Source organism: Carassius gibelio, chromosome B1, assembly GCF_023724105.1.
Source record: "Carassius gibelio isolate Cgi1373 ecotype wild population from Czech Republic chromosome B1, carGib1.2-hapl.c, whole genome shotgun sequence".
NCBI classification, from domain to species: domain Eukaryota; kingdom Metazoa; phylum Chordata; class Actinopteri; order Cypriniformes; family Cyprinidae; genus Carassius; species Carassius gibelio.
Genome location: NC_068396.1, coordinates 14,076,887 through 14,101,984, shown reverse-complemented (window position 1 = coordinate 14,101,984; position 25,098 = coordinate 14,076,887). Strand labels below are relative to the sequence as shown.

At 36.4% G+C, this 25,098-nt stretch overlaps 1 protein-coding gene across 1 annotated transcript in view; it reads left to right on the top strand.

Annotated features, from left to right (window-relative positions):
• The window catches only part of LOC127949186 (adhesion G protein-coupled receptor L3), a 103,311-nt gene extending 81,414 nt beyond the window's left edge, over nt 1-21,897 (top strand). Inside the window, exons 15-24 of the mRNA XM_052546179.1 lie at nt 2,825-3,034; nt 3,423-3,643; nt 6,805-6,871; nt 7,780-7,871; nt 11,067-11,235; nt 14,431-14,559; nt 15,051-15,147; nt 16,683-16,808; nt 18,582-18,599; nt 19,196-21,897. Of these exons, the coding sequence (XP_052402139.1) occupies nt 2,825-3,034; nt 3,423-3,643; nt 6,805-6,871; nt 7,780-7,871; nt 11,067-11,235; nt 14,431-14,559; nt 15,051-15,147; nt 16,683-16,808; nt 18,582-18,599; nt 19,196-20,112 (2,046 nt within the window). The 3' untranslated portion in view covers nt 20,113-21,897. The remainder of the gene's footprint in view (nt 1-2,824; nt 3,035-3,422; nt 3,644-6,804; nt 6,872-7,779; nt 7,872-11,066; nt 11,236-14,430; nt 14,560-15,050; nt 15,148-16,682; nt 16,809-18,581; nt 18,600-19,195) is intronic.
• The last annotated feature ends 3,201 nt before the right edge of the window (nt 21,898-25,098 follow it).

Here is a 25,098-nt window from a genome sequence, read left to right as displayed (position 1 = left end):
CAGGAAGCCATGGAGGAGCAGACAGTTCTGGCCTCGGCACTCTGCCCAGCCTCCACGGACAGGCCCTCCATAAGCCTACTGTAACTTGGGACAGTGGCTCTCCTTGGGCTGGACATGGGAACTGGAGCCCTTTCTGTGCTAGACTCGGGACTGGAGCCCTCTCTGGGCTAAACTTGCAGACTGGAGCCAACACTGGAGCGAACTCTGGGGCTGGAGCTGACACTGGAGCGAGCTCTGGGGTTAGGATGAGTGCAGAGAACCGTCTTTTTCTCCTCATCCTCCTCCTTTGGTTAGAGGTGAATGGCAGGGCTGGTGGGCATGAGAATGCCATGGCCGGTTGGCTTGACTTCAGAACGGCCGGCAGGCTTGGGAATGCTGAAGCCGAGGTGTTCTGTCAGAACACCGGCTTGTATACTTTGCCTAGTCCCATTTCACTTGCTGTCTTTTAACCGTCCTATCATTATAAAAGACAAAACTGCCAAAAATAAATCTTAATAAAAGTAAATAAACATGACATGGTAAGATACTGACTAAATTTAAAGCACATTTTCATCAAAGAAAAGACTACAAATAATAAAAAAAAAAGAACAACAATGCCCACTATAATAATTTATAATGAATCATTACATAATGCGACTTAAATTAACTTACATTTGTAACTTGTTGCGTAAGTTTAAAGGAGTAGTTCACTTCCAGTACAAAAATTTACAGATAATATACTATCCCCCTTGTTATCCAAGATGTTCATGTCTTTCTTTCGTCAGTCTTAAAGAAATTATGTTTTTGGAGGAAAACATTTCAGGATTTCTCTCCATATAATGGACTTATATGGTGCCCCCGAGTTTGAACTTCCAAAATGCAGTTTAAATGCAGCATCAAAGGGCTCTAAGGACGAAGGGTCGTATCTAGCAAAACAATCTGTTATTTTCTTAAAAATGTACAATTCATATACTTTTTTTAACCTCAAACATTCATATTGCCTTGCTCTGCTTGAAATGTATATTTCCAGCTCATGCTCTCCGGTTCACACTATGTCGAAAAACACCCATTTCATTTTCTCCTCCAAATTAAAAATTGTCCTACAATGCTGTTTTACTATTTTTTGTAAAGGGTGTTTGACCTTGTTTTAGGTTGGGTTAGGTGAACTTTATTTGTCTCCCATGGGAGATAATTGGCTTGGACAAAGGGCGTGCTGCACAAAAAGACATAACTTAACAGACATATTAACACATAAAAAATACTCAAAGTGTTCACTTTGTAAACACTGGGTCTGTAATTCTGCAGTGATGGAGGATGATTTTGAAGTTGGAGGAGAAAATGAAATTCCCTAACTGTCATGAGCTTTCTAGTACTGTAGTTCTGTTGAGGATGGAATACTTTACAGCTTACCTGAGATTTACAACCAGACCTAGTATAAAAATTTTAACTGCACTCACTAGCACTGCAACAGGTTACGTCATCCTCAGCTAAGAGAGACCTCACGGGTCTCCTGAAGCCATTCGGCTCTTCCCTCGGGCTGTAAGACTGTGTAATGTGTGTTATCTCAGTGAAGACACTCACACTGCTTACTCTCTCTCATTGTGCACACACACACTCACACACACACACACACACACACACTCATAAAGTCAGTAATAAATGGACAATACCAGACATGGAAAGCCCAAACATAGTGTATATGTTGCGAATATGTTGTACATGCATGAACATGTCATAACGTTAATGCTTGTGTGTGCATGTCAACAGAAGACGGCCAAAATGATTTATGCGCAAAACTTAAAGGCGAAAGGTCAAGATATACATAAATGTAAATGTTGTGTGCAGAGGGGAGGATTGACCTTAAACATTCACACACACACGCACATCGTTTGGACCCACACCCTTGAGGCTGCATTAATGGATGCTGCGTATACGTATGAATGATTAATAAAACCATTTAGTGTGTGTACTTGTGTGTGTGCAGGCTTGGCTGCACACATTCACTGAACACTGAGTCTTGTCATGGCCGCAGTGCTCCAACTTTCTCACACTACCGCTGAAATGAATAGGCCATTCCGACCCAGACCCACAGAAATGGAATGCTCATCATTCACAATGTGACACAATATGTACTATTATTATATATGTGTATCCATTTCAGCTGCTATCAAAAGATTACTATCAGCTGTGTTTATGAAAGTTCATTTCTCCACTACTGCAAATAAATGCAGAAAATGTAAAGAAAATTTCATCTGGGTCTTCAGTAGAAAACATGAATGCATCTTCCTGTCTGAACTCTACCAGTAGTAGGAATGGGCTTTTTGATAAGTTTTGCATTTAATAATAAATAATAATAAAAGGAAAATGAACTTTTACACATTTTACACCAATGCAACATGATTCTTTTCTTTTGAAGGGCTAAAATAATAATAAGTTATATATTTGTACACAATCGTTCGAAGATTTGGGGATTGGGAAAGAAATAAGTGCTTTTATTCAGCATTGAATAAAGCTTTATTTATATTGATGTGACAATAAAAGAAATATATATATAAAATAATAATACAAAAGATTTCTATTAAAAAGCTGTCCTATTCATCAGAATCCCTAAAAAAGTAAGTTGGTTTCCACAAAAATAGCAAGCAGTACAACTGTTTTTTAACTGTGATTAGACCTGTGTTTGAGCATTTCTGAAGAAAAATGTATGTATTACTGTATAGGATTACAAACAGGAATACTCTGTTTGTAAGGCTGCTGTTATTTTAAAGCTAGTATTTCATACTTCACCTAAAGTAGTAGATATGGACTAATATGCTTCTGTGCTTCATCTCTCTCTGTCTCTCAGAACCCGGGCCAGGTGCATGAGCTGCTGTTGGACGTTATAACGTGGGTGGGGATCCTGCTGTCTCTGGTCTGTCTGCTCATCTGCATCTTCACCTTCTGTTTCTTCCGTGGTCTCCAAAGCGACAGGAACACCATCCACAAGAACCTCTGCATCTCCCTCTTTATCGCCGAGACACTCTTCCTCACTGGAATCAACCGTGCAGACCAGCCCGTACGTCTCACACACACACACACACACACACACACACACACACACACACACACACACACACACACACCAGCTCCATATGGAAAGTTTTTTAGTTGGGCACCTGACTCTTGTTAATTACAGAAATGGAGAGGGTCTTTGACCTCTCGTAAATAACAAAAATCTAATTGTATCCTCAGAAAGAGATAGAAAGTGAGAGTGAGAGAGGAGAATATAAGCAAAGGCAAATGGAAAATGACAAAGATAAAATGCAGGAAGTCTGTCGGGAAATTTCTGAAGTGATGACAGAACAGACGGTTAATACTCAAAGCGTAGAGTCACAGATCACACAGATTCATTCAGTAGATAGTTTCAGCACCTTTTGTGCTTAGCGTGTATGTCTTTGTTACAGATCGTCTGTGCGGTGTTTGCGGCTCTGCTGCATTTCTTCTTCTTGGCTGCATTTACATGGATGTTTCTGGAAGGCGTACAGCTGTACATCATGCTGGTGGAAGTGTTCGAGAGCGAGTATTCGCGCACCAAGTACTTCTATCTCACTGGATATGGAGTTCCTGCTGTTATAGTGGCTGTGTCTGCCGCCGTGGACTATCGCAGCTATGGGACCGAAAGAGTGTATGTATATGGCAGATACAACTGGCAATACAATGCACTTTTTTTTATTATTGGTCAAGAAAAAATAAACACGCACCATGTGTGGACAGTATGTGCCATTAAACAGCCTTTTCAGCAACATTTTAATTATAAATCACCAAAATCCAAAATGTAAACAGTAACATAATGTTTCAAAAAATGCACAAAAATGGCACTTTGTTATAGCACACACACTATATGTGTACATTATGTATGAAAAAAAGATACAAAGCTGTCACTGTAAAGTGCAAAAGCTACTTTATTTGCCTTTTTATGGTACACATCAGTATTTTAAAAGTACATATTTGTACCTTTTGACAGTTTGAGTGTCTATATTTGTCAGATAGTATGCCAGTGTGGTTTTATTGTGTTCACTTGTTTATACAACAGTTATTACAAATATTTTAGTTTGTAAGGCAAAATTAATTTCCAACCGAAAAAAAAATCTAATTGAGGAGAGCTTTGAAAGACACCATTTGAGAGAAAACACATTTATACAATTGGACTTTTGACTCAAAACCTTTTAGTTAAACAGTTTACCCTACATAATTAAAAGTACACTTATTTTACATAATTATTCCATACAATGTTTACACAAGATAATCCTCTTAAAAAATAAATAACTTATAAATCAAAATCCACTAGAAATTAAATAAAGGCATTGCTTATTATTCATCGAGAAAGCTTTCAGTAGATTTTGGAACTGACATAAGGGGGAGGTAACACTTGAATTGGCCAAGCAGACACAAGTATCAGCCAGTTAATCTGTCTGGCCAATGTATTGGTCTATCACTAGCGTGATGTTCAAAATGCATCTGTCGGCTTCCAATTTTGCTTGCAAAGACCCAGTTGCCTTCTTACAAGCAATGTTGCCTTACGGTTAAGGAAGATTGTTGGTTCAATCCCAGGATTTAGTGACACGGGAAAAGAGTTACTGAGATCACAGACGTGCTCTATTAGCACAGTGCCCTTGAGCAAGACACATCACAGCAGACTGCTCAAGGGGGAATGGCTATGCAATTAGTGCCCTGAAAGTCACTTTGGATAAAAACATTACTGCTTTGTGGCAAATGACTTCATGAGCACAAATAACTCGACTCAAATCAATTATTAATTCACTCATTAAAGGGATAGTTCACCCAAAAATAAAAACTCTTGTCAACACGTACTTACCCTTATGCTATTACAAATGAATATACTGTAATATTACTTGAAAAATATTTCAGCTGTTTTTTCCTTAAAATGAAGGTCAGGTGGGTCCAAAACATTAATTTCTCTCTCTTTCTCTCTCTCTCTCTCTCTCTTTCTTTTTATATAAAATAAATGTATGTTTATTTATCAGTAACACATTAAGATGATAAAAAGTAACAGTAAAAACATTTGCATAGTTGCAAAAGATTGTTCTTTTGAACTTTCTATTCATCAAAGTATCCTGAAAAAAAGTATCACAACACCAATAAGGAGAAATATTTATTTTGCATCAAATCAACATAAATTAATACGTTTATTTAGCAATTACACATTAAGTTGATCAAAAGTAACATTAAAAACATTTACATAGTTACAAAAGGTTGTTCTTTTGAATGTTCTATTCATCAAAGAATCCTGAAAAGAAGATCAAAACATTAATGATAAGGAGAAATAAATCATATTTAAATATGACTGATATCTGAAGACACTGAAGAATGGAGTAATGGCTGCTGAAAATCCAGCTTTTCCATCACAGGAATAAATTACATTTGATAATATATTAAAATAGACATTATTGTAAACTGTAATAACATTTTAGAATAGGTTTCTTTTTACTGTACAATATGTTTGATCAAATATATGCAGCCTTGGTGAGCACAAGAGACTTTTAAAAAAATTGAAGAAACTCTTACCCAACACAAACTTTACAGTAAGTACAAAAAATATGAATCAAATTATAGACATTCCATCTAAAATCAGACATGTCATCTAAAAACATACTTCTCTCTTTGATAGCAATAAGCCACAAAATGACTTGACTTGTGATCAGTCAGTGGAGGAAATCACAAATCCCTCTAATGCTGTCTACTCCAGCAAAATGTTTTGCAAGTGCCAAGCGCATCAGATCAGGTTGTACTGAAAGTCGCCTGTGCGTTCACGAGTTCTGAAATGGGCAAACTGGTGAAATTGCCCTAATTCATATTCATAAAGAAAACTGTTCAGCTGGCATCACGGCAGTTAGTGGCCAGACACAGCCGTAAGGGATGTTCACTCAGATAAATATTTCAGCAAAAATCATCATTTAAAGATGAGATGCTGAATGTGGCATATGAATAAGTGGTGGTCACTCAAGCACAAAGTCTCACCAGACCACAGAATTAGGTCACACTCATTTAAAAACTAGAAATGAATCGAAGGGAGGGGGGGAGGAAGAAGAATACTATTTTACCGCATGTCCTGTTAACCTGAGCCAACACTGGAGATCTAAACAAGGGTGTAGGGATCCTTAATGCACGGAAAACACGGCCGTGCCACTTTTAGAACATTCGTCCCCACACTTTTTGGCAGATAATCAGTGCTTTTCATGCCTTAATGTGTCCCCCACACTTGCTAAATTTTTCTACGCCTCCATATAAAGACCATGGTAGAGAGGAGCATAAATTAAGGTGTTGTCATGGCAGATGGTTGGTGAAATCAGTGCCAGGCTGGTAAGAGCAAAAATATAGCACAAAGAGCATGTCTGCGTGGCCTAATCCCAGCACACATGAATTGAAATCCCTAAAATATTTATAATCCTATTTGGTTTCTGCATTCTCTAGCATATGGTATCTGTTCTTTAAAGAGGGAGCATGTTTGACTGTGTTGGTGGCCTGGAACACACACACACACACACTCTCTAACAGCAATGCTTCCACTCCTGCTGGGCTGTAGAGGTGATTTCAGTATAGCAGAGATGAAGATTTTAATAATTCAGCTCTGGGTTGTCAGTCACCCCTTGAGGTTCCAAATGTTCCATGGCCAATGAACCCGTTCTGAATGCGATGATCAACCATACACCAGAACATAACGTGAAGATTCCTTTCTGGAACTTAAACTTGCTTTGATCTTGGTTGGAGAGGGTTGGAGATCAGTTTGATCTGAAAATCTCCCTCTTGTTCTCTTTTTCTGTGTAGGTGCTGGCTAAGGTTGGATACTTACTTTATCTGGAGTTTTATTGGGCCTGCTACTCTCATCATCATGGTGAGTTTAACACACACAAACACACACACTGGGAGTTTAGAGAATGATAGAGCAAAGCCAATTCCACACTGGCGCACACCCACACTCACACGGGGGGTTCAGATAATGGTCTGCCGAGGGCATTTTCCCAATTATGGGAAAGTCACAGTCAACCCACCAGACAAGCTGAATGTCCCCATTGCTATATATATAGAGAGAAAGAGGGAGCATGTGTGTGTGTGTGTGTGTGTGGAAGTTAGGTTTTCTTTATCTTTTTTTTATTTGTATATATTGTAACATTTTTAGTAGCGTTGACATTTGTGATGTACTGAAATTTTTGTGAGAAAATAGGCTGAAATCTCAGCTGAAACACTGCTTTAAGAACAAGTCAGACAACCACATTTTTAAAAAAGATTTATTTTTGGTGTTATTAGTATAAGACTGTGTAGAAGTGACAGGAATCAAAGTGGGAGAGATAGAGGGGGATGAGAAGCCACTGTGACATGTAAAGAGATGCACATGGACAAAAATGTTTAACATTTATGCAGTTTACATTTGTTAGTTTTTTTCTAATTGTGTACACACAATGTGTGACGTAATCCAAACACCATTATAATAATAAAACAAATAACAACAATAATTAAAACCAAAAAATATGTGTACAAAGATGTTTGTAATAGTCAGTATTATCGACAGTGACGGATGCATAAATGTTGTTTTCAGGCTTAGAAAAGCATAGAGAAAGATGAATCCTCCATTGAGCTATTCTGCATTAATTTAATTCCATAATTTTCCATTCCAAAGATACATTTCTGATATATAAGTGATTATATGCTCAGTAAGGATTTCATGAATCACAAATGAATTGTAAAGTCCTCTTTCATAGTTTTAAATAGTTTGTATCATGCATTTATTGTTTTGTGTTGCAGCTAAATGTTATTTTCCTGGGCATTGCACTATATAAGATGTTTCACCACACAGCGATTCTGAAGCCTGACTCCGGTTGCCTGGACAACATCAAGTAAGGCATTTATTGTGTTTCAATTTGTGTGTACTTTATTGCTTTTCTTGCTTACACTTCGACTGTCTTTATTTTCACTAAACACACAATAGTCCTTTAATTCTGGACCGTTCCTTAGAGGTGTTTAAATTAGAAGAATGTTCTACTGCCTATCTAAAGTTAGACAAAGTTTAAAGTGTCTTTTATCTGTCATTTTCTCCCTTTTATCTGTCATTTTCTCATGGGACCGAATCAGTAATGATTAAAAAAAAAAACTTCACATAAATCGCATTCCCTGTGCTATTTATTCAAATTAAGTCAGCATCATCTTTAACAGCTAGGACACTTGGGGCTGGCGTATCAGGGTGTATTGATACACAGCCAGTTATGTGGAGGATCAGAAAGTGTGTATTGCACAGTGTGTAGCAGGTCTCATCTATACTCTACAGCCCACTGGCAGACAGTACATACTGAATCTAGGTTAGTTAGCATATTTCAGTAATTGATTATTCTTTTTGATGTTCAAAACACAGGCAGAGGAGTCACTGTTTAAAACTGTGACCCAAATGCGGAAATTCTGAAAAATATTCATGTTATACAACTGTTACAGTACTCTTATTTGATTGGACAAGTGGCATTCCAGAAACACTGATATGTAGTACAACAGAAGTGGGACTTTCCAAACTGTCAATTTGTACATTAGTATTAGGGGTTTTCAGGTTATGTCGATTTTAATGGTTCAAAACTCTGATTCAATTTGAGTAAGTCATTGAATCATTTACCGTGCTCAACCAAATTGTTAAAAAGCACTGATTAATTCAAGAATGTCTCATATTTTAGTATTATTAATATATTATTATGGTACTGATTTTATGGCTTTTTTTTTCTTTTTTTTTAGTTAACAACTGAAATAAACCTAGTATTGCTCACAGCCATGCAACGGATGATTCTACTCCGGCATCTTTGGAACTTTTTTCATGGGTGAACAAAGATACTAAATATTAACTTCTGCAGTTACCACTTTAAAAAAAATAATATAATAACTGTTATAAAAACTGCATATTTAAGTTTACAAAGCTTTATTATGAACAGCTATAGTACCACCAAAAGTATTTTGATCTTTTAGCCACACTTAAAAATGTACAAATGTCAGTACATTAAATAGTAAAAACCTGTTCTGTGCCAATGTCATTCAAACACCTCTAATAACAAATACATTTTAATGTGTAACTACATATTTCCATTTAAAAGTTTGAGGTCAGTAAGATTTTTATGTTTGTTAGAAGCTTCACCAAGTCTGCTTATATTTGATTAAAAAAATATAAATAATAATAATATTATGAAATGTTATTACAATTTAAAACAACAGTTTTCTGGTGCATTTCTGTAATGCATTCCATTTTTTCAGGATTTTGATGAATATAAAAGTTCAAAAGTACTACATTTATTTAAAAAATGTCCTTACTGTCACTTTTGAGCAATTGAATTTGTCCTTGATGAATAAAAGTACACATTTCTTTCAGATAATACCAAAAATCTTACTGACCTTAAAATTTGAATGGTGGTGGGTGGGTATGTATCTCTATCTTTATATATATATTTGTATATTATTTCCACACAGTGGGATAAACTCAGATTTTTGTGTCTATGGCAACTGTGCACTCTCATATACCGAACAGAAGAGTTTTCTTCTCAGCATACAGTATATATTGTAGCCCTATTGCCATTATCTATTCCTAACCTTACTACTATTAGTCTCTTTGTCACCAAATCAGTAGAAGAAAAATATACTTTTTAATGAGCTGAGAGAAATGCCTCTGCTAGCACAGGATACAAGATGGCCGATTTAATAAAGTAAAAGTTAAGTTAGAAAATCTGGCCCAGTCAAAAATGTAGCCTCAGCACAAAATTCCATCCAAAGTTCTGAAGCTGCCGTGCGTAGAATGGATTATCTGGGCTCCTGCAAGACTATTGGCTACTGAGAGCTTAACCCCACCCACCATCGCAGCTCTCACTTTTTCATAAGGTGCAAGGGCTCCTAAACGTACTAGCAGTCTGGCTCTTGATGTTGTTTTTTTTTCATCTTATACCATCACATTCCATCCCCCAATATGTACATTTATGTGGACTGAGAAAATTCAACCATATTTCACTATCATTATCATAAGTAGAAGTTTTCATTTTGCTTGTGTTTTCCATCTCTTGAGTTTGTTTTGTTTTATTTATGATGTTTATGAATCATTCATCAGCCTCATCTGTCTTTTTTTTCCTTTGTTGTTTCCTTTTCCATCCTTTTTTTCTGTTTTACATTTCAGCTTTCTGTTGAGGCATGGCTTGTTATGGATAGTCGCTGGTAAGGGTCTCCAGCCAATCAGAAGTGCCAGTTCTGTGAATCACGCATTCTGATTGGAGTGTTTAGCTGTGTAGTACCTCCACTGTTCGATTGATTCTCTGAATGTTAAAATGATTTAAGTGATTCATCAGTTCTCCAGTGTGGCTCTTTGAAATGAACAATGTAATTATAATTCTTCATGAGTGCGTGTTCTTTCTCTCTGCATCAGTCCCGACTGAGTTGGTTCAAAATCAATATTTCTGTCTGTCCGTCAGTCAGTCAGTCATTCCATCTTGATCCACCATTATTTATTTATTATTATTGTCTCTGAAGGAAACATAATTCATATTTACTGTCTCTCTGCATATCGTCTCTAAAGTTTCACCCTGTCTTTCTGTACATCTGTCTCTGTCTTTCTCTGTCTCATACTTTCTAATGATCTTTGTTTCAGTGCCAAACATTAGCCTGTCACATTAGCGCAGTTCACAGTATAAATGGTTTGCAAGCTTATTATGTGTGAGTTTAAGTGTATGTGTGTGTCTGTGTGTGTGTGTGTATGTATATGTGTGTGTAAATGACCCCAAAGACTAAATTACATCACTAAGTGAGTGTGAGGCTCAGTGCTAAGTACAGGCTAGTAGACATTATGGCTGGAGCCAGCTTGACATTTGACTGCTGTAGAATAAAGCCTTTCTCTGAGACAGTTTATAATCTGATCCTACTATTGTCAAACTGAGGAAACAGATACAGTCCAATAAAATAACCTAACATTTTAATATAGTTAGATAATATAAACTAGCTGAGGTCATAAATGTGTCGAGTGTGTGTGAGTGAGAGTTGAGCACTTGATCTGTTTAATTTATCTTTCTCTCTCTATCTCTTAGGTCCTGGGTTATAGGTGCCATAGCTCTGCTGTGTCTGCTGGGGCTGACTTGGGCATTTGGGCTGATGTATATCAATGAGAGTACAGTCATCATGGCATACCTCTTCACCATCTTTAACTCGCTGCAGGGAATGTTCATCTTCATATTTCACTGCATCCTGCAGAAGAAGGTGACACACACAAGCGCAAATTCACATAAGTGTGCTTCTTCGATTAGTGGCACTTTTGACTACTTGAATGTTTGAGAATGTTTGTTATGCATTTATAACATTAGATCATGGCCTTGATCAAGTGGGTTTTTTATATTGTGTGTGATGTTTATTCAAGTTTTTGCGAAAAACTAGTTTGCTACTAGGGAATACTGTAAGTGTATCTCAAATATTTGTTTCTTAATTCTCAAATACTAACTAGGTTGGAAATAGTACCTACTGAAGCTACTCTCAGATCAGTGTAAAAAGAATAGACAAAATTATTTTATATAAAGAATCCTGAAAATTGTCATCACAGGAATAAATTTATAAATTATTTTTTTTAATATATTAAAATAAAAAACAGTTATTTTAAATTATAATAATATTTTTTATGATATAATTTGTTTCTTTAATATATTTTTTTTTATCAAATAAATGTAGCCTTTGTGTGCACAAGAATCTTAATTACCCCCCCCCCCCCCCAAATACAATAACACTTTCTTTTTGAAAAGTGTAAGTAAATGTATAAATACAAAATAAATATAATTTGTTTTTAAATTTTCATCTTAAACATCTGGTAAAATTTGAGTCATAATGAAGATCAAATACATTTGAATCTGTCCTCTAGCTAGAAAGATTATTTTTTAAATCATCCTAGCTGACAGAAAAATTCCCCTCATTTGAAGAATCCTGCATGTATGTTATGCAAACATCTGCAGTACTGGAATCACGTGCACATACGCATACTGAGGCTCAATTGACCTCTTTCCTGGGCATTTTACTAAGGGTTTACTGGCCTCTCATTAGTAATGATCTCATTAATCAACCCCTCTGTCACATGCATGCTCAATTAGAGACCCTCAGCTCATCAGATTTATTTAGCTCATGATAGATTTTAAACCTTTTAATTATCTGATGGCCGACTGGTGGATTGCTTCCAGAGTCATTTAGCATGAAAATGCTCATATCCCCATTAAACTGGTGCATTTTAGCTTTAAAAGGAAACAGATATTGTTTCAAGAAAAATAATATACGTATGTGTGAATATTTCTATCATGTATTGCCAGGCAGAAAGATTGGACTGTTGTGGAATTTGATTATGTATTCTGCTAACCAACGTTTCACATTAAATAGATGTGCTTGCAGGAAACTTCTAAGCCTAAAATGGGGTAATTTTTGAGATTTTTGGCTAATCTACCCATCTACCTATATGTATACACACACACACAAAGACCCACAAGAACCTGTTTTTACAAGATGAGGGACTGATCTAGGCTTATATGGGTTCTATGGAGACAGCAGTGATTTAAATCGAAAGCTGTTAGTCCTGTTTTGTTGAGATATTTGACGAGTTGGGTGTTCAGTCATCCATAGAGACAGAGGAATAAAACCATTGGATTTTATTTGGCCGATCTTTGAGAGTTTTCTTTCAACAGCTGTGCAAACAATAACATAGAGTCCATGTTAACAACATTAAAAAGCAATTATAGCTGTATTATTGCTGATACAGCGGGGAATTTTGTACTGATATTGGTCATTATTGTTATTATGTCTGGATTTTTGGATGGAGCAATACAATTTTTGGTCCTTGTTGTTTGAGAATTGAGGCAAAGGTTGTGATGTTGAATGTATGTGTGTTTTTCCTGATTAAGATTACAGCGTTAGGAAGGTCGTCCAGCATGCTAACTATTGAAGTCATGGAAGGGATATGAAGGTTCCTGCCATGCCATAAAAATTCACTTTTTCACTTTGCTATTCACAATCGCGCGCATACACACACACACACACACACACACACACGCTTGCACAAACACACTGTAACCTGAAGGAACTAAGAGGAACCCAGTAAACTCTTTAACACAAGGACACAAGGAATGGTTAATTGATAAAAAAAAGTGTAATCTAATTACAAAAAAAGCTGACTAATTAATCAAATCACAATTAATCACTTACTTCAATATCTGCTAAGGAAATCTCCCAAATAAATGCTAATGTAAGGTATAAGACAACTTTTTCCTTCAAGCTTTAAAACATGTTAATGTGCACATCTTAATCATTTACTTTACACAAGAAATTAGCTGTAAATAAAAGCAGTTGAATGTGAGAATGTTTATAGACACATGCAACACACACACACACACACACGTATGTATATATATAATTTAATCAAATAATCAGAATTTTCAGTGGATTAATCATGATTAATCACTATTTGCAATTACACCTGAATCCTAACCATTTTTTTTCTGAAATGCGTACCAAAAGATAAATAACAGGACACAGATACATCATTTTCATGTATTGATTCATCAATATGTGGTTCTTTTTTTTCTGAATTTCAAAAGTTTAACATTTACTTAATCAAATTTACCTGAGCACTATATCAAACCATGCCATTTAACTACAGATAGTGTAAGAGTTTTAGGTGAACCAGTGGTTAAATATAGCCACATATCTATGAAATTATGCATAGAGAAAGTCGAAAGAATGAACTCAGAAACACAAACATGCGCCCTCTGCACTCTGGGCACTCTTGTTTTTAGGAGGTGTTCATTTGCTCTGCCACAATACTTTAGGATCGGAAGAAGCTCCAGCGTATCAACTACCAAAGTCGTCTCTGTTTATCGAGCTTGGCATGAATGTATTTGAGAGTAACTGGGGTAAAACCTTAAGCTTCTTCTGTGTTTTCGTCGCAGCGCTCGCCGCTGTTTTTTACTATCTTGAGAATTCGGAGATCGACGAGACTTTCCTGACCTAAATAATGTGTCACACTGCGCATGCGTGAAATGCGTAAAAAAATTTGACGTAATTAGCGACAAACAACTAATTAACGTTGTTAACGCGATATTTTTGACAGCCCTAATATATATATATATATATATATATATATATATATATATATATATATATATATATATTTTTTTTTTTTTTATATTTTTTTTTTTTTTTTTTTATTATTATTTTTTTAGGTGTATCTCAATAGATTACAGTGTCGTGGAAAATTTCATTTATTGCAGCAATTCAACACAAATTTTGAAACTTGTGTATGAAATGGTAATAATTATTTGTGCCAATTAATTTAAGAGAGTTAACTAAAACACCCTCCCCCCCAGAAAGAAAAAAACAAACAACAAAAACCTTGGTTTACCAAACTGTATGTGTGTGTCTTTGCAGGTGCGTAAGGAATATGGCCGATGTCTCCGCACACACTGCTGCAGCGGGAAGAGTGTGGAGTCAACCATCTCCACTTCAACAAAGACCAGTACAGCCCGCACACCTGGACGCTATTCCACCAACTCACAGGTAACACGCTCACACACCTGCAGGGGATCCTCCAAAACCATCTCAGGTGATTTTTCTAGGCCAGTGACTGGTCAATGCAGTCATCAGCTTGTTATTTATTTGCACGGAAAGCACTTTAGCTCTGGCGTTTTTCTTATTCATGGATGAATACCATCCCACATGACCCAATTTCCCATTCAGACTTATATAAAATGGTGCACTGAGTTTTCTGCTCACCTCGCTATTCGTGAATATAATCAGAAACTTTTTCAATTCTGTATTCCAATTAGCTATTAGCCATAGTACAGTGTCAATAACTGTAGACAAAAAAGGAAAATAAAAACCAACCTCACTGATCGAATGTCTGTATTATGTGTGATGTAAAATACTACATATAAAAGAAGTTATCCGCATTTGGTGCATAATACAATTTATTTGTTTGCTTTCTTTGGACACTGCTTTCCTTTCGGTTAGAAACTGAGCATCAACCCCCTCTCTTTCTCTGTTGTCAGAGTCGTATTCGTAGGATGTGGAATGACACTGTCAGGAAGCAGTCAGAGTCATCTTTCATCACCGCTGATATGAACAGCTCAGCAACTCTCAACAGAGGTAAAGCCAAACACACACACACACACACACAAACAAACGAGCACCCATATGTAAACATGTACACAGTATTCATACACAAACATATTGACAGAAACTGTACACACATAAACACACACACACACACGTTTGTTTTTGTGTGTGACAAGTGGGGACATCCCATAGGCGTAATGGTTTTCATACTGTACAAACTGTATATTCTATGGCCCTTCACCAACCCTACACCTAACCCTAACCCTCACAGGAAACTTTGTGCATTTTTACTTTCTCAAAAAAACTAATTCTGTATGATTTATAAGTGTTTTGAAAAATGGGGAAATGGGTTATGTCCTCATAAGTCACCCACTCCTTGTAATACCTGTGTCATACCCATGTCATTATACAGAGTTGTGTCCTGATATGTCACAAAAACATGCCCCCCCCCACACACACATTGTTTTACCCTTGTCCTTAAGCCAGACTTTTAATCTGAATAAATTAGTATTATATGTCTCATAAAATATGAGTCATCACATTTTAAAAACGATGAAAATCTAAGAAAAGAATTGCATAAAGATACAGTAAACCATGTGACAGCTGTTCCTTCCTATCATAATCAATATTTTTACTACTAATAAACTTAGTTTACCAAGGATACAAATTAGTCAGCGAAGAGCATGCTTGAATGTGACATGACATGTGAAGAAAACAAAGATAAAACGGAGAATATAAACAGAATACTTATAGTGTGTGTCATTTCCAATCAAGCTGCAATGTAGTAAAAAAAAAAAGAAAAAAAAGAAAATTTTTGCATGTGTGTTTAGGATATATTAAAACAGGATATATCAAAAGAAACGAGTCGATTGGTTTATTCCAAAAAGGTTGCAAATGTCATTTCCATCATAACAGTTAGTTCCACCATAGAATGTTGTTTGTTTGTTATGGTTATTAGACAAATGACAAACTAGTAAGTGTTCTAACAGTGTTCCCAAGGCCAAAAGTGCTCTTAGATAAAGAATCTAATGAGTGCGTTTATTTTAATGAGAGAAAGAGAAGAAAATCTTGAATGTAACAGGAAATCTCTCCAACTTTTTGACCCTGGAGTCCACATGGATCAGACATCTGTGTATGTGCTCATGTTCTGCTCATTCTCAAACACTCTGTTATGTCCAAGCACTAATATGATTTGCTCCACCGAGCTCCTTTGTCTTCTCCGTCCTGTGTAAACAAGAATGTGAGAGCTGAAGCCATGGAAAACGCTCCCAATAAAGTCACAATGGCAGGACACAATACCAAACATCAACAGCTGTCCAACATAAACATCATCTATGCTGAGTTCTGCACTGATGTTACTCTCCACATGGGAGGTTTTACGTTCCTGTCCCCCGAACTAACATGTTTAAAGCTGTTTAAGTTTACTGACTCGTCTGCATCATTCTAACTGTTTATTGTACATCTTTTTTCTGTCTCTTTATTGCTCCTTCCTTCTGTCTTCTCTCAACTTCCTGCCTCCATATCTGTCCTTTCTCTCTTTCTGTCTCTGTTTGTGGGTTTTGTAGGTACCATGGCTAACCATCTCATCTCCAATGCTTTGTTACGTCCTCATGGCACTAATCCTTATAACACACTACTGGGAGAGTCTGCTGTGTACAATAACCCTACTGCCAACATGTTCAACACGCAAGGTTTGCCTCTCACATACACATTTACAAACTTTAGCACGTTTTGGATGGTAAAGTGAAATCTACAAGACAAGGAGATTTGAGGCAAAATATTCACACTGCTTTCACACTGTATTTCCATACAATGAAAGTTAATCAGCACCAACATTGTCAAGTTAAAACTTTGCAAAAGTTTGTCTTTTTTGTTTATATGACCGCTTGTTTTTATTATTAATAAATCATTTAGATTTAAATGCATTTTTATAAATATAAATTTTATATAAATAGGTATTTCATTAAATATCTTACACACAAACATATGGAGTATTTCCAGAAACATACATTTGAGTAATCAGTGTTCAATGCCACCTATAAAAATTTAATTAATTTACATTGAATTTGAAAGCATTTAAAAAATTACTTTAAAAGATTTAATACATTTATTTTGAAAAATTCCTTAGTTAGCTATAATCCTCTAATTTGCTCCAAATTTTGATTTATTCATTATTTATTCATAAAGCTTTTAGAAAACAATATGGTGGTGGTTTTGATAATTTTGCTTTATAAGAAAATGAAAATGTAAAAAAGAAAAATATTTTGATTAAAATCTCTAACAAAATCTATTATTGTCTTCTAGATATTGGTCAATAAATAGAGGACTAATTTATCAAATTGAATGTTTATTTAACAATTATTTTATTGATAATGATTAATATTGTTGGACTGTTCTATTCAAAATTATTCCATGATGTATCATATTTCTTTGAATTGCAAATTAGCACATTTCCAATTCAACTTCCTGTTTAATTAATTTTAAATTCTGCTTAATTAAGTTAAAGGGACCTAAATAATAATATTCTGTATTGTACTCAACACAGATTTACTAGAAAACGAAAAGATACAAAGTGTTTGTTTACCATGGTGTGTGAAATACAAAACTTTCTAGAATAATACTAAAATATATATATTTCATATAGTGATTATATATGTATATTTTAAACATTAATTATTACAATATCTCATGTTTCTTGAAACACTCCATATGTTTAGCATATTAGAGGACATACTAATAGGTAATTCATGTTGGAAAAATGTATTCTCTCAATAAATTCTTAATTTGCTGCTTATTAATAGTTAGTAAGGTAGTTGTTAGGTTTAGGTGTTGGGTACGATTAGGGATGTAGAATAAGGTCAAATAGAATAATGCATTAATATGTTTTTGATTAGCACTAATACACGGCTAATATTCTAGTAATATGCATGCTAAGAAGCAACTTATAGGTGTTACCTATTCTAAAGTGTTACCAAAAACTTCACAGTGGTACATTTTTTTGATATCCATTCTATTTTAATTCAGCTTCCTTAAATTCAAATTTGAAAGACTATTCTGCATCCTATTCATTACCTTGGGAATATAAAATGCATTAATATTCTAATGGTACTCATACACATACAAGACGGTCCAGAGTTAGCATTGATATCCTACATACATACTTCCTGTGTCTGTTTAATGAGCTTGTTTATGTTGTTTCGATGTCCATCTGTTCTGTTTAATAATTTGGTGGTATAAGAATATTTCAGCCTAGCATCTGTCCTAAACTCAGTAGGTTAGCATTCAGTCACTAATGCCTGTCACAGTCTGAGCTGAATATAATACTTCTTTCTCTCTCTCTGTGGACATGTTCCATAAGCATTTATGTATGTAATCACTCTCTCTCACTCTCTCTCTCTCTCTCTCTCTCTCTCTCTCTCTCTCTTTCTCTCTCTCTCTGTCTCTTCTTTCATGCGGGTCTGCAGCCTCCTACAGAGATTCAAGTATGATTCATTTACTTTCACAACAGCTCCACGTTTATAATATATTCTCCTCTGCTTCTCTCTTCTTTAATCTTCTTCTCTTCCTCATCCCTCCTGTTTCCTCCTCATCTCCCTCCTGTTAAATCCGCAACCCTCCTATTTTTATTTGTTTCTTATTTGATAAAAGTTAATATCCTATTCGATATCATCTTTCATGAAGCATGATCCGATTCATATTACCATCAATCATAAATACTGTATATATATATATATAATCATTTTTGGTCACACTTTATTTTAAGGTCCAATTCTTGCTATTAACAAACAAGTAACTATTACTTTGGTCTAAATAAATGCCTAATTTGTTCATTATTAATACTTGTTAAGGCAGCTGTTAAGCTTAGGTACTGGGTAGGATTAGGACTGTAGCATATAGTCATGTAGAATATGTGCTATATAAGCATTAATAAACAGCCAATATGTTAATAATAGGCATGCTAATAAGCAACTAGTTAATAGTGAGAATTGGTCCCGTCTGTTACCGATTTTTGTTTTTGTGTGTGTGTGTGTACCAATATGTTGTAAACGAGATTCTGTTGTCATTTCCTCTGTTTCAGAAGGCATTCTCAACAATGCACGGGACTCCAGTGTAATGGATACACTGCCGCTTAACGGTAATCATGGCAACAGCTATGGTGTGGCAGCAGGCGATTACCTCACCTATAGTTCTCGCGGCAGCGAGCCTCCAACTACACTTGAGAAGAAGATCCTGAAAGAGCTGACGGCAAATTACGCTCCGTCGTACCTCAACACCCAGGAGCGACAGGGAAAAGCCCACCAGGGCACCTTGACCAATAAACTCAACAACCACCTGGCCAACGGAGGGGTCGCAGGGTCATCGTCTATGGCCAAAGATGACGTCATGGTGCTTGATAACCCAGGAGCATTTCACCGACACGACGACGGGGGCGGTTTAAGCCTGGAGCTCATTAGGGAGGAGTCACAAGCGCCACTCCTCCCACCGAGGCCACCCCCTACGGAAAACCATGCCCCCATGCACACGTTTTCAGCTCACCGGCGCCTGCCACAGGAGAACAGCGAGAGCTTCTTCCCGCTGCTCCCCAACGACACGCACACACACTCCTCGCACACACACACTCCCCGCGCACACACACACTCCCCCCTCAGAGACTCGCTCTATACCAGCATGCCTACGCTCACTGACCTCCCTCATGGCACTGATGACCTCATCAACGGTCTGCATGATGACGAAGATGATGAGGATGATGACGGTGAGGAGGAAGAGGGCAGCGAACTGCACCTGGCCAACGGCAAAGGGGTCGTAATGGAGGCAGACGATGTATACTACAAAAGCATGCCGAACCTGGGCTCCAGGAACCACATACAGGAACTAGAGAGCTATTACCAGATGGGACGCGGAGGCAGTGATGGGTTCATCGCTCCACCTGAGAAAGAAGACTCATCGCCTGAAGAACAGCCACCAGACCCCTCACAGCTGGTCACCAGTCTATAGACACCGACGCACACACAGCGTGTGTGTGTATGTGTGTGTGTGAGTGTGACACAATGCACAAGGCATGGGATACACTACCTACTGCACTGATAGAGAGACTGATTCCAGATAGTCCCCGCATTCCAGTACATACGAGTATCCTGTCACCAAAATCCTGCTCCAGTTAGAACCAGTAACCAGAAACTAGTAACCCATTCCTATGCTAGAACAAGGACTACCGCGTGTAGGCAGGTCTTGTGGACTTTTTTCTCCTCAATCTCCTAGGAAGCTCATCTGCTGAGTGAAACTCTTGCGGATCGTCAATTCGGAGACGTGGACAAACTTGCTCCCTGAATCATTTGCATAGATCTCCTTCATCCGATGGCTGTCTGATTCTCCTCAAAACTCGCCACGAATTGTGGAACAGACTGCGGAAAACTAGCTGCCATTTTAGATGACCTTGTATGATAATGAGACTTTGAACTCTTCTGTCGTACTGAACTGCATTACCCACAACTCTCTAGAAGACTTGTCTATGATTCTCTGCTGCACACATTCCTTCTTGTTTAGCACCGTTTCTGAGCGTGAAATCACAAAAGGCGCATCTATTCTTGAAGACTGAGGACGCATCTTGTTTTCTTACATTTATTTTTCAGTAATAATCTCAGTTATGGGAAAGGTAATCTTCACTAATTACAAAGAAATGGAACTGTTTTCCATGTAAAATGTACAGATTCCCGATATTGCAAATGATCGTATGCGTTTCATGTTTTTTGACATATTTTGCCCCTTGTATGTGTTTTTGTAGACTAGACCAACCTTGCAATGCTGTGCTGGTCCTCCAAAATACTATCCCTAATAACGCACAGCACAAACACACGCTCACCTATCTACATACACACTCTTGTTTGGAAGGATGGCCGTGGAAACACTTTGTCATTCTAATTCTCACTGTGTCGATGATAACCAAGAGACTCTGGGGAAATGACTGTTGTGTGATTGACCGCTATTGCAGATTGGATCCCAAGGAAGCTGGAATGTTGTCATGTCATGAGTTCTAGAACGTTTACCCTTCAATGCACCTTTTTTTTGTGTGTAAGAGCAGAAATTGTACTTTGGATGCAGGTTGAAGAATTCTAGCTTATTGCAATTCCAGTCACACGTGTTGACACAGATAAAATTGTTCTCAGGCTATAAGATGGTCTATGATTGTGACGATTTCACATATGGAGTTATGATTTTAAGAGCTTGATCAAGAAGAGTAAGAAAGGCTAGCTTGATGTGAATTGGAACTGGTCCAATAAAAGTGTAAACTGGGGAAATCATGATTACGATTCATGTGCTGGGCATGTCTAAACATAAAATAACCATGTAAAAGAGCAGACTAGAAGAATAGGACTTGGTTTGGAAGATGGAAACAACCTTGTAAAGGTCGGTTTCTGAAACTACTGTTTACTTGTTCTCAAACTGAGACTCCCTGTAGCTTGCACATCTATTCCTTGTTAACACACCCTGAGAAAATTGACTGCATATTTATTCCTGTGATTCAGTCTTGTTTTTTTATTTTGTATTTTTCAACAGATCAGAAATGTAGGATCCTAGATCGCATCGGGAAAAGAATTGGATCGGCACTGAGACCGTTTTAATTGTTATTATCATCAATATTATTATTATTACAATATCAATGAAATTATTATTTATTCTTTTCATATGCATTCTAAACTGAATGAACTCATAACTAATATTTGTTGTAACAGTGAAAGTTGTTTGCCAACAAATAAAATTACTGAATTAATATTTACAATATTTCTCAAGGGAGAGGTGTGTGGTTTTTTTTTTTTTTTTTTTTTGCTTTTTAATTGATTTTTTCAATTATAGCGACACTTTCAACAGGACAAGGAATGGTCATGGCTCCTCTGAACAGATTTTCAGGGAAGGATTGTCATGGAGTAAATTGTACTCTGGATTGTGATTCTCTGTTGAAAATCCTTTTGGACTAGACTTAATCTCTGTCTTGGAAACCAGCCGGAAGACTTTAACAGTGAGTCATTCTATACTGACCCAGTTTCGGTACCGACACCAGTCGAACGAACATGGTACCAATTAATTATGCACATCTGAGAAAAGCGCCAGACCAAACAGTGTAATTACGACCTATTGATTTTCATGTCTTTCCATGCAAACAGACACGCGTCCGTCTGCAAACACGCCCAAATGTCAGACAGCCTGCGCGTGTGAGTGTGTCTGTGAGCGCTCGCTCTGCCAAATGTTACCACTTTCATGAATATTTATAGGCCGTTTTGACAGGCACTTGAGCATTTTGAAAGCAAGGAAGGATGCAGCTTTCCCCTCCAAGCAGACTATATAGCTCCATACTCTAGAGCCCTGTCCTGCCTTTGACATAAGTATAGTGTGTGTGTGTGTGTGTGTGTGAGAGTGTTCTGTAGGCAGCCAATGAAACTGAAAAGTTGGATTTGGTGATAGAAACTGTTCACCATTCAAACTTTTAACCAACCACACCTACAGCCTACATACCACCCAAGTGAGAGGAAATAATAATAAAAAAAAAAAAAAATCAATATTTTGTATTGTGGTTAACAAAATGATATTTTTTATTAAACTACAAATACTGTAAACACATTTACAGAATAAACTGTAAATTTTAAAATGTTGATCGTTACACTAGATAAGACATTTATTCCTCAGCTGGGATCAGTTTGGACCTTCAAGCCATTGGCTCCCATTGAAGTCCACTAGATGGAGAAAAATCCTGGAATGTTTTCCTCAAAACCTTCATTTTTTTATTCGACTGGAGAAAGAATGACATGGGGGTGAGTAAATTATCAGGATATTTTTATTGTGGAAGTGAACTAATCCTTTAACATATACTGACTACAGTACAATAATAATACAGGTGGTAAAAAAAGAAAGCCACATGAAGAATCAAAGTTCATCACAAGTATCTTTTCCACATACTGAATTATATACTAACTAACAGACACAAAACACCATCATGGTTACACACACAACACTTAAATAATGCATTAAAAATTCATTAAACAACAGATGTAACATAAAACCCAAATGCATGTAACTGATTACAAAAACGATAAAAAAATTTATTATTTAAAGAAAATGCGTTCGAATGTGAAATGTAGTGCAATGTCATTTACAATTTTTGACTGTAAATTATACATTGATTGGTTCTTTCTTACTTTTAAAGAAGTGTTGATTTAAAATTTTACATGACATGTCTGGTTAGATCTTTTGCAGATTTTCTCTGTATTCTATGGATACTGTATACTATACTATAACTGAACAGGAATCATTTTGTGATGGTAAGAAGATTCAAGATTCTGATTCTTTGTTTTTCAATGAAACTTTCTGATTTATTTGTATTTTTAACACCTCAATTATTTCTTATTGACTAAAATCATTTTATTTATTTGAATTATTATTTTTGTAAAAATATTTAAAAATGTTAAGTTATATAATTGTTAATATTTATTTATTTTAAATTACATTAATTGCATTTTTTTTATATTTAATTATATTATAATCATAACTCAATTTAAATTATATATATATACAGTGGGGCTCGAAAGTTTGGGCACCCCTTGCAGAATCTGTGAAAATATGAGTAATTTTCAAAAAATAAGAGAGATCATACTAAATGCATGTTATATTTTATTAGTACTGTCCTGAGTAAGATATTGTACATAAAAGATATTAACATTTAGTCCACAAGACTAAAAAAATGCTGAAATTATTAAAATAACCCCATTCAAAAGTTTGGGAACCCTTGGTTCTTAATACTCTGTGTGGTCACCTGATGATTCTCGACTGTCTTTCTGTTTTGTGATGGTTGTGCATGAGTCCCTTGTTTGTTCTGAACAGTTAAACTGAGCAGTGTTCTTCAGAAAAATCTTTAAGGTCCTGCAGATTCTTCAGTTTTCCAGCATCTTTGCATATTTGAACCCTTTCCAGCAGTGACTTTATGATTTTGAGTTACATCTTATCACACTGAGGACATTTGAGGGACTCAAACATAACTATTTAAAAAGATTCAAACATTCACTGATGCTGCAGAAGGAAACACATTTTTGTCTTTAAAGGGATACTCCACCCCTAAATTAAAATTTTGTCATTAATCACTTACAAATTTATATTTTCAGAATAGTCCATCTGCTTTTAGTTCAACCATAATGTTATGAAGTGACGAGAATACTTTTTGTACATGAATAAAACTAAAATACTGACCATTTTGGAGAATATGAGCTGAATGCAGGCAGCTTACGCTCTTCTGTACCAGTGGCTAACACAGAAGAGCATAAGCTGCCTGTGTTCAGCTCATATTCTCCAAAATGGTGCTATGGTAAGCCTCCTGGCCTCCCGGTCATCCAAAATATCTTAAATTGTGTTCCGAAGACAAATTAAGCATTTAGGGTTTAAAATGACATAGGGATAAGTGATTAATGAAGAAAAAAAATCAGGGTGGAGTATCCCTTTAAGTAACAAATACTTCATTTTAAGTCATCCTGTGGCCCCCTTGAAAGGTTTGCTGAGGCCCCCCATGGGCCCAGGTCCCCTGGTTGCAAACTACTGATTTAGACAGATGGCAGAGACTGCAGTCCTCTTCCTCGCCTCCTTCTCTCTCGCCTTTGTCTCAGGTTAATTAAATGAGACTGGAGAAGATATGGGCCGAATCACAGCATGGGCTCTGTGATCACTTAGTGCTGCCTGTGACATTTTTACCAAGGCTGCCCACTCTAACATCAAAAGCATTTTAACTGCACATGCCAATTTTGGCTCAATGCACCAGACATGAATGTTAAATATAAATGTATGCTTGGTAAATATGCTCTTGCCACAAATGAAATCTGCACATATTGTGAATGTACATGCTGGATATGACTTGATGTAATTGAATAGCATTAATCTCCCCCTCTCAGTTACGGATTTTGGCCAGTTGTAATTAGGACATAATCAATTGAAATGATTAAAAAA